General features: G+C 38.5%; 1 protein-coding gene across 1 annotated transcript in view; it reads left to right on the top strand.

Annotated features, from left to right (window-relative positions):
• eda (ectodysplasin A) overlaps nucleotides 1-13,190 on the top strand; it is a 36,692-nt gene extending 23,502 nt beyond the window's left edge. The window contains 7 exon segments of the mRNA XM_084414323.1: nucleotides 2,016-2,079; nucleotides 8,138-8,173; nucleotides 8,333-8,518; nucleotides 8,896-8,930; nucleotides 9,082-9,133; nucleotides 10,699-10,829; nucleotides 10,997-13,190. Coding sequence (XP_084270449.1) covers nucleotides 2,016-2,079; nucleotides 8,138-8,173; nucleotides 8,333-8,518; nucleotides 8,896-8,930; nucleotides 9,082-9,133; nucleotides 10,699-10,829; nucleotides 10,997-11,257 — 765 coding nt within the window. The 3' untranslated portion in view covers nucleotides 11,258-13,190.
• The last annotated feature ends 1,031 nt before the right edge of the window (nucleotides 13,191-14,221 follow it).

Genomic DNA, 14,221 nt, shown 5'->3' with positions numbered 1-14,221 from the left:
TTTGTTTAGTTTCTTTACATTTTCTAACGTGAACAACTTTTTTGTAAAGTGTTACCTTATAAATATTACCACTGTGCATCTCTCATGATAATGCAGTAAGACAAAGTTTGTAATTATGTTAAAGAGAGAAAGAGATTGGTGTGCAGTTAAAAGGGGTACAATGTTTCATTTAGTGTGTGTGTGCGTGTGTGTGTGTGTGCGTGTGTGTGTGTGTGTGTGTGTGTGTGTGTGTGTGTGTGTGTGTGTGTGTGTGTGTGTGTGTGTGTGTGTGTGTGTGTGTGTGTGTGAGAAAGAGACAGATGAGATGTCTCGCACTAGACTCAAGTTACAAGGTCTAGACTGCACAAATCTATTTCTCACACACACACGTCTTGCTAAATGAGGACATACCATAGAATTCTACTGTTTATATTTCAAGCTAATTATAATTGCTGCACACTAACCCAAACCATACGCCTAAAAGAAAACATTTTGCATGTTTAATATTAGAAACACATTATTTAAATCCCATTTAGTTAGGATGGCGACTTGGATGTCCCCAAATGCAGGTTTTGTCAGATTTGGCTAACTTCTAGGGTCTGTTTGGTCCCTAAAGTACATGTAATTTAACCTGCGTACTCTCTTTCTTTTGTTGCTGATCGTAATTGTAAATAAGCAGATCATTGTAAGCTTGGAGAAATGTTTTCAATCCTCTCTCTTTCTCTCTCTCTCTCTCTCTCTCTCTCTCTCTCTCTCTCTCTCTCTCTCTCTCTCTCTCTCTCTCTCTCTCTCTCTCTCTCTCTCTCTCTCTCTCTCTCTCTCTCTCACACACACACACACATAGAGACTCTGAGCCAGAACATCATGTCCAAAGGCTGGAACATCCTCTGGCAGGAAGACGGGTGTACAGTGTCTGATTTCAAACACACAGTGGATTAAAAAACACAGCAAGGTGTTTACAGATCTAAAAGTGTCATCTTACTTGTATAACACACACAAACTCATGTTCACGCTCGCACACGTCAATGTTTTAGATGGATACGTGAATACACATGACACCCAATGCACTCTGGGGCTGAACTTTGTGATTTAGTGGCTTCTCTAATCACATAAATAACACAAATTTTACCCAGACACAGCTGCATGACCCCGCTAACCCCGCTCAATGAGTCTGTGTGTGTGAATTCAGACTCCTTTCCCTTCAACAATATTGCAATGAAGATGACAATGGCAGTCTAGGTCTTGTAACGTGACTCTACTGTGAAGCGCGACAGGGTTATGTTCTCTGTCTTACTGACACAGACACAGATATGTGCTACTGCAACTGACCCAGAGTTTCTCTTTTCTCAACCTTCCTTTCATTCATTGTGTATAAACACACATGGGAACTCCAGACTGACCTGAAGTATCCTGACCTGATAGTTATCCCTGAATATAGGATCTGTGATAAGCTGTGTGTGTGTGTGTGTGTGTGTGTGTGTGTGTGTGTGTGAGTGTGTGTGTGTGTGTGTGTGTGTGTGTGTGTGTGTGTGTGTGTGTGTGTGTGTGTGTGCGTGCGTGTGCGTGTGTGTGTGTACGTGTGTGCGTGTGTACGTGTGTGTGTGTGCGTGCTTTAGGCATGCAGAGCTATTACTCCGGTCATTTGTGAGATAATGATAAGAAACGTATTTCCTTTCTAAATAATTCATTATGTTTACGTGATTTTGTGTGTGTGTTTGTGTGCTAGATCATACAAATGGAATGTCTTACTGCTGTAAATCCACAGGGTTTCTCAACACACACACACACACACACACACATTCTTCATTATGTGTTGTCTTTTTAGCAGAGGTGTGTGTGTATGTGTGTGTGCATGTGTAGTTTAATTTACATGGTGACATTTATTTTATGAAGAAGTGGATTAGTGTCATTGATCATGTCTTGGCTCAAACTCAAGCTGGAGTTAAAATGTAAAATGCTTTGAAATGGCTCCATGAATTAATTTTATTCTTCTGCACTGTATTAAAAAAAAAAAACGTATTCCTTCATCTTCACAGAGCAGATGGAGGGATGAGCACACAAGAGGGCTGGAGAGAGTCATTCATCGTACCAAACGTTCAGGTAAAAAAAAAAATGTTGTTGGTATTCATGAAATTCAGAGCTTATATTGTGTGTGTGTGTGTGTGTGTGTGTGTGTGTGTGTGTGTGTGTGTGTGTGTGTGTGTGTGTAAAGTATAAAGCCTGTGAGATTGCCAGCATTTCTCTTTGATGTGGTTTAGAGTTCAGAACGAGATGCATTTCCTTCATTTGATCATGCTACCTCTCACTCTCTCTCTCCCCCTCGTTCATTCCTTCCATCTTACTCATTATTGGGCTATGCTGCGCACACCAGTAGTTTATATGTGAAATCCCTCTCCTTTTTCCATTCTAGTAGCTTCTAACAAAGCAATATTGCACCTCTCTCTCTCTCTCTTTCTCATTTGCCGACTCCAGCTTTGGTTACCTACTCCGCTTTCCACTGCCATGATTGGCTCCAGTTGGCAGCGGTTTGATTGGCAGGTGGTTTTGGCTTTGATTATGTGCTGTGCAGTGACTGGCTCTAATCGGGAGTTCTACTGTTTCAGCTTTTGCACCTGTGTGCGTCATGTGCCAAAGCAAATACCGACACAACACAGATAACATGCATGCATACTAGACACAAATGCCATCGCAAGCACTGCTAAAGCAGATGTCTAGAGAGCAAGGTTACTGATGACTGATACGATATACAGTATATGATATAAAGCAGTTTAATGTTAACTAACAATATGTACTTCTTTTAAATTAATGTGGAATGTGGATCAGGAAGGGAATTATACTATAGATTATGTGGTATAGCTTTTTATTTCACATTGGTAGAATGACAAGAATAATAATATTTTAAATAATAAAACAAATCTTTCTTTGGTCCACTTTTGTCTTATTCAACTTTTCATTCAAACAATTACATTAATAATTGTTATATTTATCATTAGTATTATCATACAATACTAATAATAGTACTATTTTATTATACTATAATTATATATTATACATTATTATTATTATTATTGTTCGCTGGCTTAAAAGAGCTTGACTATGACTAGTAGTCAAGCTCTTATATAATATTTACTTTTTTGTGGTGCGGAGGTCAGCAAGACAACACTTACTGTAATTGTCCTATTACAAAAAAGAAGTCTGAGAGGAGTTGGTATTGTTTTACCCCCATAAACTGTCATGAACTGCCCCATTTCAGCACTAGACAGTTGTGCTATATTACCTTGTGGTAATGTGACCGCGTGTGAACAGTCAAATGCACTTTTTGGTCAAAATGGCCATCTTGGCAAGTCATCAATATAAACACAAAAGGCAATTATTGTGTTTCAACTGGTATTGAGGATAGCAAAATTGGCTTTACTCTTGTTGTGCATGTCAAAAACAGTGTCACGGTTATGGACTTGGATTTTGATGTTCTGTTTTGTTTCCCTTAGTTCCTGTTTTCCTGCTCTGTATAGTTTCAGTTTCCTTGGTTTCTGATTATTTCCCTGTTTGTTTCTGTGGTTACTTGTAATTATCATCTGTGTCTTATTTAGTTCATTGTTATCTCCTGCGTATACACTCCCTGTTTAGTTCACTCCTCTGTCGGTTATTGCCTGTATGTAATGTGTTATTTCCTTGAGTTTATTAACGATTTCCTGCATTTGTCATTAAAGACTGTTTAAAATATTCCTAGTTCGTTTGTGTTATGTGCTTACAACACGTAACAGAATAACCGACCTTAAAAGCACAAAAATAAATGGACTTACCAGCACTTCGTCTCCTCCTCTGTGAGCGGAAGACATTGGTGGAGTACTTGGGTGGGTGTTGCTGCACAGCGGTTCCTCCATCAGAAAAGGAGCCCAAGCCCATGCCTATCCACCTGGGCCATCCCGGAGTCAAGGTGTGCTGTCCAATCCATCCCAGAGCCAGGAGCGAACCACTGCATTACGGACCTGTGGTCCGCGAATCCAGTTCCCTCCCGAGTCCCCACCCTCGATTCGACGACTTCCCTGCCGGTCTCATCCAGCTGTCTGGATGCTCCGTTCCCATCCTGAGTGTTTCCGTCCAGTCCAGTCCCCTGGACCCGCCGGCTCCACTGGTGTCGTCCAGCTCCTGTGCGCTGACCCCACCGCTAACTCCGTACAGCAGTTCAGCTTCCCCAGCTTAACCTCGGTCCTCCAGGCCCTTGTCTCCACCTCGACCTGCCAGCCCGTCGGCTCTGCCCCAGCTCTGGACTCCGGCGGCTCCAGTGTGGTCCTTCTAATTATCAGCTGTGTCTTTAGTTTTTTGTTATCTCCTGCTTATACAGCACACGCCCTATTGTCTGTATGTTATGTGTTGTTTATTTCCTTGTGTTCTTCTAACGATTTCCTGCGTTCATCAGTAAAGACCCCCTCGAAAACGAGATGATACATCTCAAGGGGTTTATCCTAATAATAAACAAATTTGAATATTAAAGGCTGTTTAAAATATTCCTAGTTTGTACGTGTTGCTTATGACACGCTACAGTAAAATTGTATACAATGTATTAGTGAATTAGACCCAGTGTATTTCAGATTATTGTTCTGTATGTGTGTGGGAGTCTTGGGCTCTAAATTGTACTAGTGATTTAGTTTTAATCATAGTCTTTTGACTAAAAGGCCATTTAGTTTTAGTCATATTTTAGTCACCTGAATTGTTTTAGTCGACTAAAATCTAGTCAGTAAATAAGAAACAAATATAAAAACTTAAATACAATAGAGCAAAGATAGAAGATAGACGTTTGTCGCTCGACACGGTTTATTAATGGTCTTGTTTTCCTTGACGTGAAATTTATTCATATGTCTGTTTTTCTCTTTCTCACAAACATTTTTAAACGTTTTATTAGACATGCAGCAAGTGTATGCTATTAACCCGTCGGGAACTTTGCCATTCAAATGTGCACATTTAACCTCCCTACCATGCAAAGAGATTAATTGTAAACTTTTTCGCAAATCGTCCATTCCTAACATTTTCATCTCATTATTGACGAAAAGGTCAATAGATTTTTGTTATAGTTTTTGCCATCAAAAACTGTTTTTTATTTAGTTATCATCTCATTTTCGTCAGTGACAAAATGTTGTTCACGTCAACTTTGACTTATTTGTCAACTAAATTAACACTGAATTGCACATTAAATTCTCTAACACACACTAGTAGAATGGCGCACTCAAGTGTGCCGCAGATGACCTCAGGAAACAATGCCTGTAATATGCTGAGCTGTAAATCTCTGTATATTTGACAGCAGTGTATGGATGTTAATAAATCTCTAACATACTGTTATGTAGACATATAGGATATTGCATACAGCTCAATGTGCGTGTTTGAAACTATAGACCTCACTCATCGCCGTGAGCTCATTTTGAAGAGCGTGCACACACATAACTCATGTTAAAGTTGATTTTTATGGCTTAGTTCTAATTCTGTTCCACTAAATTTCCGTGAAATGTTGACAACAAATTTTAACCGGTTTGATTTTAGTGTAAAAACCAAACCATCAGACTGTTAGACAAGTATCGATGCATGAGTTTCTCCTTCTAGTGCCAAACTGTATGGAAGCGCATGATTATTTAATAAGGAAGCCATTTCTAATCCATTATTGTGATCAAAAGTCACACTAATTTCTTCCCACTTCTCAGATTCATGGGTCAAAGCACTTGCACATGGACATACACAAACTCACTCACTTTGTGGCCTCATAAACATGCACTTTAGAATGTACAGCTGGTGTTCGGTGTGTTTGTGTGTGCAGCTGCATGTTTGGTGTGAAATATGGTTCCAATACTGTCTGTCTTTGATGCTAATTTGTTCCATTCATTAAAGACTTTTAACACTCGTTTTTTATTCTCCTATTTAAAACAAACACAGACATACCCACTGTCAAGTAACCCTCCCTTGAAATTCTTTTGACGAACGTGCAAACATGCGCGTGCACACATGCAGACCAATACTTTTTTATGGATGTTTTTCAACAGTAAAAAGCACTTACTACTGTGCTTATCATATGATTAAAATACGTCTAAAATATTATCTCAGTTGCATTTATATTCTTGTGTAAAATTAGTCAAAAGTTGCAACTACAAAATGCAATTTTCCTGATGCTTCTCTGAAGCTCACCGTCACCACCAGAGGGAGTACATTCACATACACACACAAACATTACATCTGGGAGTCTTTTCATTTAAACATTTTCTGATGAAGACATTTTTTCGAGTAGTAGTAAGAATTATGTAGATAATAACAAAGGTTTTGCAAACACAAACTGAGGGTTTGTGAAGCAGACTGGAATATTTTGTGAGGGCGAAATTCAATTAAATTTATATGAATGTTTATTTTATCTTAAGCTTTTAAAACCTTGCAACTCTAATACACTTAATTAAAAATTATATGGTTGGCAAAAAAAACAACCGGAACTTCCTTGATCACTAAAAATGTACAAAAACATCAATTTTTAAATAAATGTTATTCTTTAACTGATTTAATTCTTTCTTGGTTTTAACTGAATTGTGGGTGTTGTGTGAATAAGATGCAAGCTTTGTGCATGAAATAACTATTTGCTGAGTTCACTCCTGATTGTTTTATGAAGGACACAGGGACTTCTGCAGATCAAGTTCTTTGCATGCTTATTACGTGTCATGTTTGTTTTTTGTTGTGCATGTTTGATTTTATATATGTGACCCTGGATGACAAAAACCAGTCACATGGGTCAATTTTTTGAAATTGAGATTTATACATCATATGAAAGCTGAATAAATAAGCTTTCCATTGATTTATGGATTGTTAGGATAGGACAATATTTGGGAGATACAACTATTTGAAAATCTGGAATCTGAGGGTGCAAAAAAATGTAAACATTGAGAAAATCGCCTTTAAAGTTGTCCATTTATGTTCGCGATTGTGCTGCATTCACTCACAAAAATAAATGTTTTATATATTTACGGTAGGAAATTTACAAGATATCTTCATGGAACATGATCTTTACTTAATATCCTAATGATGATTTTTGGCACAAAAGAACAATCGATAATTTTTACCCATACAATGTATTGTTGGCTATTGCCACACATATACCCGTGCGACTTGTGACTGGTTTTGTGATCCAGGGTCACATGTGTGCTTGTTGGTCTTCATTCAGATTTAAGCTCCCCCTCCCCTTCTGTTGTTTTTCATATAATGAGAAAAAAGGAAGATTACAGGAAAAGATTAAAGCCAGCAAGTTGTTTCTCTTCACTTTTGATATTCTGTGTTTTGAGAAAAAGAGATATCGCGTGCGAAGCTCACCAGACAACACACTTAAAGCAGCAGTCATTTACAAATGAGTTGAAGTAGTTTTATTGCGAAAAAAAGACCCCTGAATACTAGCCAACACAAACACAGGAGTGACCTCAGGCCTTAGGAACACAGATCTGTCTCCTGAGAGTGTGTGTGTGTGTGTGTGTGTGTGTGTGTGTGTGTGTGTGTGTGTGTGTGTGTGTGTGTGTGTGTGTGTGTGTGTGTGTGTGTGTGTGTGTGTGTGTGTGTGTGTGTGTGTGTGTGTGTGTGTGTGTGTGTGTGTGTGTGTGTGTGTGTGTAGGCAAGACTGCGTATGAAACACTGGATTTTGTCAGACTTGTTATTACGGATGTGCTCGATTTGTTACACATTCACACACGCACAAACACACTTACTTAGATATGGTTTGACTGTTGGGTCTACATAATGTTGCTTCAATTGTATTATAGTTTGTTGTTCAGTGAAAAATTGTATTAAGCAAAAAATACATGCATACACATACTTACATGTGGCCAAACAAACAGAGAGAGTACAGGCCCATGCACATTTTAAAAATGAAATGCTAGATATGTGTGTGTGTGTGTGTGTGTGTGTGTGTGTGTGTGTGTGTGTGTGTGTGTGTGTGTGTGTGTGTGTGTGTGTGTGTGTGTGTGTGTGTGTGTGTGTGTGTGTGTGTGTGTGTGTGTGTGTGTGTGTGTGACGCAAATAAACAGTCTCTTTGAATAAATCATATTTTCTGGAATCTGAAGCAGACGTTCAGGAGGGGGAAAAAATGCAATTGTGAATGTAAAATGATACATTTCTAACTGATCATCACTTATCCCTTTTGCAGAAAATAGCGGAAAAAGGAAAGGAGAGCGGAAAAAGGGTAATTTCATTTTCACTGTTATTTGAAAATTGAGTGGCAGTTTTGAGGTGGTTTGGTTTGCTTCTCTTTTCTTTTCTTTTTTCTTTTTTTGAGTGCTTTAACTGTTTCACTTTATGTCAGACTGATATTGCATTCCTCTCTCTCTTTCTCTCTATTTAGGCAAGAAAGGCCCCCCTGGCGCTCCTGGACCTCCAGGCCCACCTGGTCCACAAGGTCCACCTGGAATTCCAGGCATCCCGGGGATCCCAGGCAGTAACGCAATGGGTCCATCTGGCCCACCTGGCCCTCCTGGACCCGCAGGGCCACCTGGACCACAAGGTCCACCTGGACCACAGGGACCTTCAGGTTAACACAGACACTTGCCTCTACAAACAGCCACAGCGAGCTGCTTGTTTAAAGGGCTGTTCACATCAAGAGCGACGCAACAGAGCAACACAACATTTCAAAGTCAACCTAAATGTTGCTTTACTGCTGCACAATCCATAGGAATTCAGTGTTTAAATGGAAAGGCTTGTTGCTGCAAAGATTCATTCATTCTTGTTGTGAACAGATCATAGCGCAAGACTGGTGACATAAGCAGTGCCCACAATTACAGTTAATTCAAGATTGTTTAGCATATTACGATTACACGATTCATACTTAGAGTGTTGTAAATAATTTGTCATGTAGTAGATGCTTTTTATCCAAAAGCAACAAATTTCTTTTCCCCTTTGTGTCAACAGGTGGCGCAGATAAAGCCAAGCACAGAGAGACCCAGGTATGTGCGATGTCCTGACCTCCACCACCACACTGCTCATCTCTCCATGCTACTTTCTCTCAGTAAAAAAGAGGATGTTTGGATGTGTAGATCATGATAATGAGCATGTGTAAGACTGTACATAAAACGTGCTTTTGTGATGTTTCTGTAGCCAGCTGTGGTGCATCTTCAAGGTCAGGAAACCACTATCCAAGTGAAAGAAGGTAAGAGTTAAATAATGATCCCTTGCATACACACACACCTACATCCATATTCTTGAAAATGCTTATTGATATTGTGTGTTGGCATGACGTGTTATAGGCTGGACGAAGGGTTCAACTATAAGGATGGCCGGCTGGCCTTCGTATAAAAAAAAAAAGAGCAACATTTGATGGGACAAAATAATGCACTACTGTTTAAATGTTTGTAGTCAGTCATTTTTTGTTGTTGTTGTTGAAAGAAATTAATATATTTATTTGGCAAGGACACATTAAATTGACCAAAAGTAAAAGTACAAAGACATTTATAATGTTTCAGGTAAATACTGTTTTTTAACTTTCTATTCGTTATATTATCCTGAAAAATATTAAGCAGCACAACGGTTTGCAACCTTGATACTAAAAAAAAAATTGTATATAAGAAAACAGTTATTTTAAATTGTTATAATATTTTAAATTGTAATAATATTATGCATTTGGTGTGCGTGTGTGTGTGTGTGCGCGCATGTGTGTGTGTGTGTGTGTGTGCGCGTGTGTGTGCGCGCGTGTGTGTGTGCATATAACATTATTAAATTATAATGAAATAATTCAGAATAATCAGTGTTGGGAAGGTTACTTTGGAAATGTAATAGTTTACAGATTACGAGTTACCCTATTTAAAATCTAATAATTAGTGTAACTATTTCAATTACTTTATTAAAGTAATGTAACTGATTACATTTGATTACTTGTCTAAATTTCTAACGAATGTTTCCAACTGTTTCAAACATTTAAACCAGGCAGGGTTAACCCTACCGTAGTACTCAACACTGATGAAGGATTTTGAAAGTCTGGCAGTAATCACTTTAATTAAGATTATTATATTTTAATTTTAAATCACAGCCACTAAAAAAAATCAGTCTTTAGCACCTCTTTTTTCTTTTGAGATTTTTCTGAGGTTAAATACAGATTTCTGAATGAAATGATTTTTGAATTTCCAGCCCTGGAAAGCATTTTTATCACTCGCCATGGTGGCAACTCTCAGACAGGTTGTAGCCGAACCCTTTCAGTGGCAATGTGGATTGATGCAATAGGCAGACGTGGTGAGCTGCAAATTCAATCAAGAAAATCAATCAAAAGCATCAGAATAGCATTGCTTTAGTAAACAGCCTTAAAATGGAAGAAAAGGATAGTGCACATCAAAAACAGTCAAATCAACAAATTAATATTACTCAGCATATCTTTTTACAGAAAATATTCAGATGTAGCCCTCTTTGTAATAGTTAACAATTTCATAAGTAACTGTGATTTAATTAGACTTTTTTTTTCTCAGCGTCTAACAGATTACAGTTACATTTATTTTGTAATTAAATCACGTAACTTCATTACATGTAACTATTTACTCCCAAACACTGAGAAATGAATAATTAAGAATTAGATTATGTATAGTTTTTTTGGGTGTAAGGGTCAGTGAAAATGTTAACAAGGCAAGTAGAAATCTGTAAAAACTCCTTAGAGTGGGTATGTGTGTTAATTATGTGTCGCTGCTGTCATAACAGATGATTGAGTATTTACTGGTGTCTGTTTGTGAGATTTGTCAGAAGGTGTGTTGAAGAATTGGAGAATGATCTCAATCCATCAGAGAGTGTTTAAAATGCACTCGCGCTCTGGAGAGCTGGAAGTCCTGCTTGACGGAACATACTTTATATATAGTCAGGTAGAAGTGAGTACAGTCCCTGGACTAACTCTACTGCTTATACACAAACATATACAGTATACATTTCATACAAATACAATTAAAAAAACATTTTATTTGAACAGTATTAACATTAGAAATCAATAACCATTATCCCAATTTGCTTTCTATGTGTGTGTGTGTGTGTGCAACAGGTATACTACCTGAATTTCACGGACATAGCAAGTTATGAAGTGATGGTAGATAAGACTCCATTCTTGCGCTGCACGCGAAGCATCGAGACCGGCCAGCGCAAGTTCAACACCTGCTACACCGCGGGTGTGTGTTTGTTGCGAGCACGCCAGAGGATCTCCATTCGCATGGTGTACGAAGACACCTCCATCTCCATGAGCAACCACACCACCTTCCTCGGCAGCATCCGTCTAGGGGACGCCCCGGCCGCCGGACACACCTGAGGTCCACCTAATCAGACACGCAGATCACGCTCTTTAGATGTGCATGAGCTGATGAGCTCACAGACCACACCCACTGAACTCAACTGAGCCATCCCCGCCCCATTGACACCACCAATCTACAGCCAGCAATTTATGAACATATCTGTCGAGCATCAGGCAAACGTGACTTATGTAGCATCACCAACACTGACAAAAAGATTCCAGTCTCTCCGTTAGTCCTCAAACATTAGCACCACAAGTAATCAAACAGTCTATTTACGAATGAGATGGGTACACTGGTTTCCTGAACGAACAGTGTGACCGGATGAGCTCAGCGCCGTCACAGCTGCCGTGTGTGTATGTAGATTCAGGCACACACACTGCCCATCCAGCGTTAGCACAGGGAGAAAGTGCACCTACAGTGATTTCAGTGACTGGAACTGACACCAGTAGCAATACACTTCATTTGATTCAACACCACATAAATAGTGAACCTGTGTACTATTCTATTAAAATAAGCACTGATGTTGGCAATGTATGTAAAACAGAATATCTATGTTCAGTTATATCTGATCTTTCGCACACACGCAGTCAAGAAGCCCATTTTTAAAATGAAGACGTGAAATCCTGACAGTTTTTTTGGCATGGGTCTTTGTTCTTTAACTGTCATTACCTGTATGAAAAACTGAGTGCGCATATGATGGCAGTGGTTCAGGCACTGAAATGAATGATACTTCATAATGTTTTCTTCCGTCAACATCCTGAATATGCAATACCAAATGCCTCCTGTAGAGGGCAGAAGTGCTCCTCTATTGTAAATGCAGCACTGAGAGTTTGACTAGGAGAGTTTGGCTTGTGTTCGGAATAGAATATTGTTGTACTACTCTTACTTTTGCTGCAATATATAGTGTGCATGCAGTATAACTAACATACATACTACTGTTCAAAAGTTTGGGGTCGATCATTTCTTTTATTCAGTTTTATCCGAAAGGACACCTGAAATTTATCAAAAGCGGCAGTAAAGACATATATACTGTTAGAAAAGATTTCGATTTCAAATAAATGCTGTTCTTTTGAACTTCCTATTCATCAAACGTCCTGGCAAAAATATCAAGCAGCACAACTGTATTTAACATTTGTAATAAGAAATGTTTCTTGAGCAGCAAACTTGCTGAATAATGAATCCCACAATGCAAAATACTATCAATATCCTCAAAAATAAATAACATTAGATAATAACTTGCCAAATTGAGCATGCAACGTGATGAGGTTACAATGTGGCATACTACTGAAACATTTAGCGTTTCATAATCCATTGTTATATACTGTTTTTAATAGGTTGCAGTATTCAGTATATACTGCACAGTATACAGTAAGCAGTAACCTATTGTTCCATTCCGAACATTTGAGCCCCTGTCTTTGACTCTAACACATACTGATAAAAATCATGAATCATAAAGTCATGAATCAGCCCTTTTTGATTTCTCCAGCGCCTGACTGACAGCTCAGGATTGTGGATCTGATGGGTTTTAGAGAAAGACTGAATCATGAGAGTAGTTTAGTTAATAGGAATCAGATCCAAGATCCTCAGAGTGAGAACAAACTGCTTTATTGTGTGTTCAAAGGTCTCGGAATAAAAAGAACCGTGGGAATTATCTGGAACTTTCTAAAGGGAGCTGGTAATCTGCCCTCAGGTTTCCTCTGCGTGTTCCCTCTGTCTCCACATGGAAATGTAAAAAAAGATTTGTTTATAACTCTCTCTTTCTTCCCTTACACATCACATCCAACCAACAGCTTGTTTTAGTTTTTGTTTCTGCTGTGTGTTTTAGATACAAGTGTCTTTATTTCACTGAAGATAATGTATATTTGTAAACTATACAGGGACTGTATATATGTACATAAGATATTTTGCTCTCTTGTGTTTTTTTTATGTCCTATTAAATTGTTTTTGAAAGATTGTTTTAAACAGTGGTTTCATTTTCTATGTTCCAAGTTGGTGTGCAGTGACCCCTAGTGTCAATTTTATTTTATTTTTTCACTCACATAATTCAATAATCATCAGTATCTGCCTGTGTGATTCTGAAATGCAGAGATATTTGTGGCCTAATTTAGTTCAAGTTATGGTGTTCGTTTATCAGATCCGTGTAAGTTTGTGTTAATTAAACGTTTTAGTGGAGGAACCAAATCCATCTCACTAAACGCATGTCGGCTTCATTGCTATTCCATGTGTATAGAACAGAAACATCTTTTCTACCTGTGTGTATTCAGTGTTAAGTGGTCTGCGGGGTGACGTAATGGCTAATAACACCTTAAAATGTCATTCTTTCACAAACATGAAGGTTTCGTCACCTCTGCTTCCACATTCCTCTGTCTTACTGTCTACATTGTACACACACAGATACAAAAGACAGGATACACTCTTGATGCTAAGCTTTTGTCTAAAATCTCAGGACAATTAAGTCAAAGAGCACGAGACCGAAAGCAAGGACTCGTCCTCACAAGCCCCCTGACTGCTTCAAACAGGTGAACAGAACGATCCATCCTGCATCTCACACCTCGCTGTCATTCATGATGCTGTTATTGCTCAGTAGGCCTACTGTATGATGTGCTGTTGATGACTAGGCCTTCTTTCATGTCCACTAAGAACTAGTTTTCTAAACCATGGAGGTAGATAAGATGCATCATAACATTTCTCAGTAAAAATCGAGTCCATAGTAAATATTTTAGGTTTCTGTGCAATTACTTCATTTTGGAGAGAATACCTTCCAGACACACCATGTTGCATGGTTCCTCATTCATTACTCTTCTTGATGTTGCTCTTGTTTACAGTTTCATAATCAATGATCTCTTCAGTATGATTATCAACAATTAAAACCTTTTTGGTCACAATGTGAATTTTGTGTATGTAAATGTATTGTGCTGAGATTTTAAGATCTCAACAGGTCAACTAAAGGTCAAAGCCTCTCTTGAAAAAGCACAGTGCAT

Source organism: Rutilus rutilus, assembly GCF_951802725.1.
Source record: "Rutilus rutilus genome assembly, chromosome: 7".
NCBI lineage: Eukaryota > Metazoa > Chordata > Actinopteri > Cypriniformes > Leuciscidae > Rutilus > Rutilus rutilus.
The sequence above is the reverse complement of the archived record's forward strand: the minus strand, read 5'-3'. Positions and strand labels throughout refer to the sequence as shown.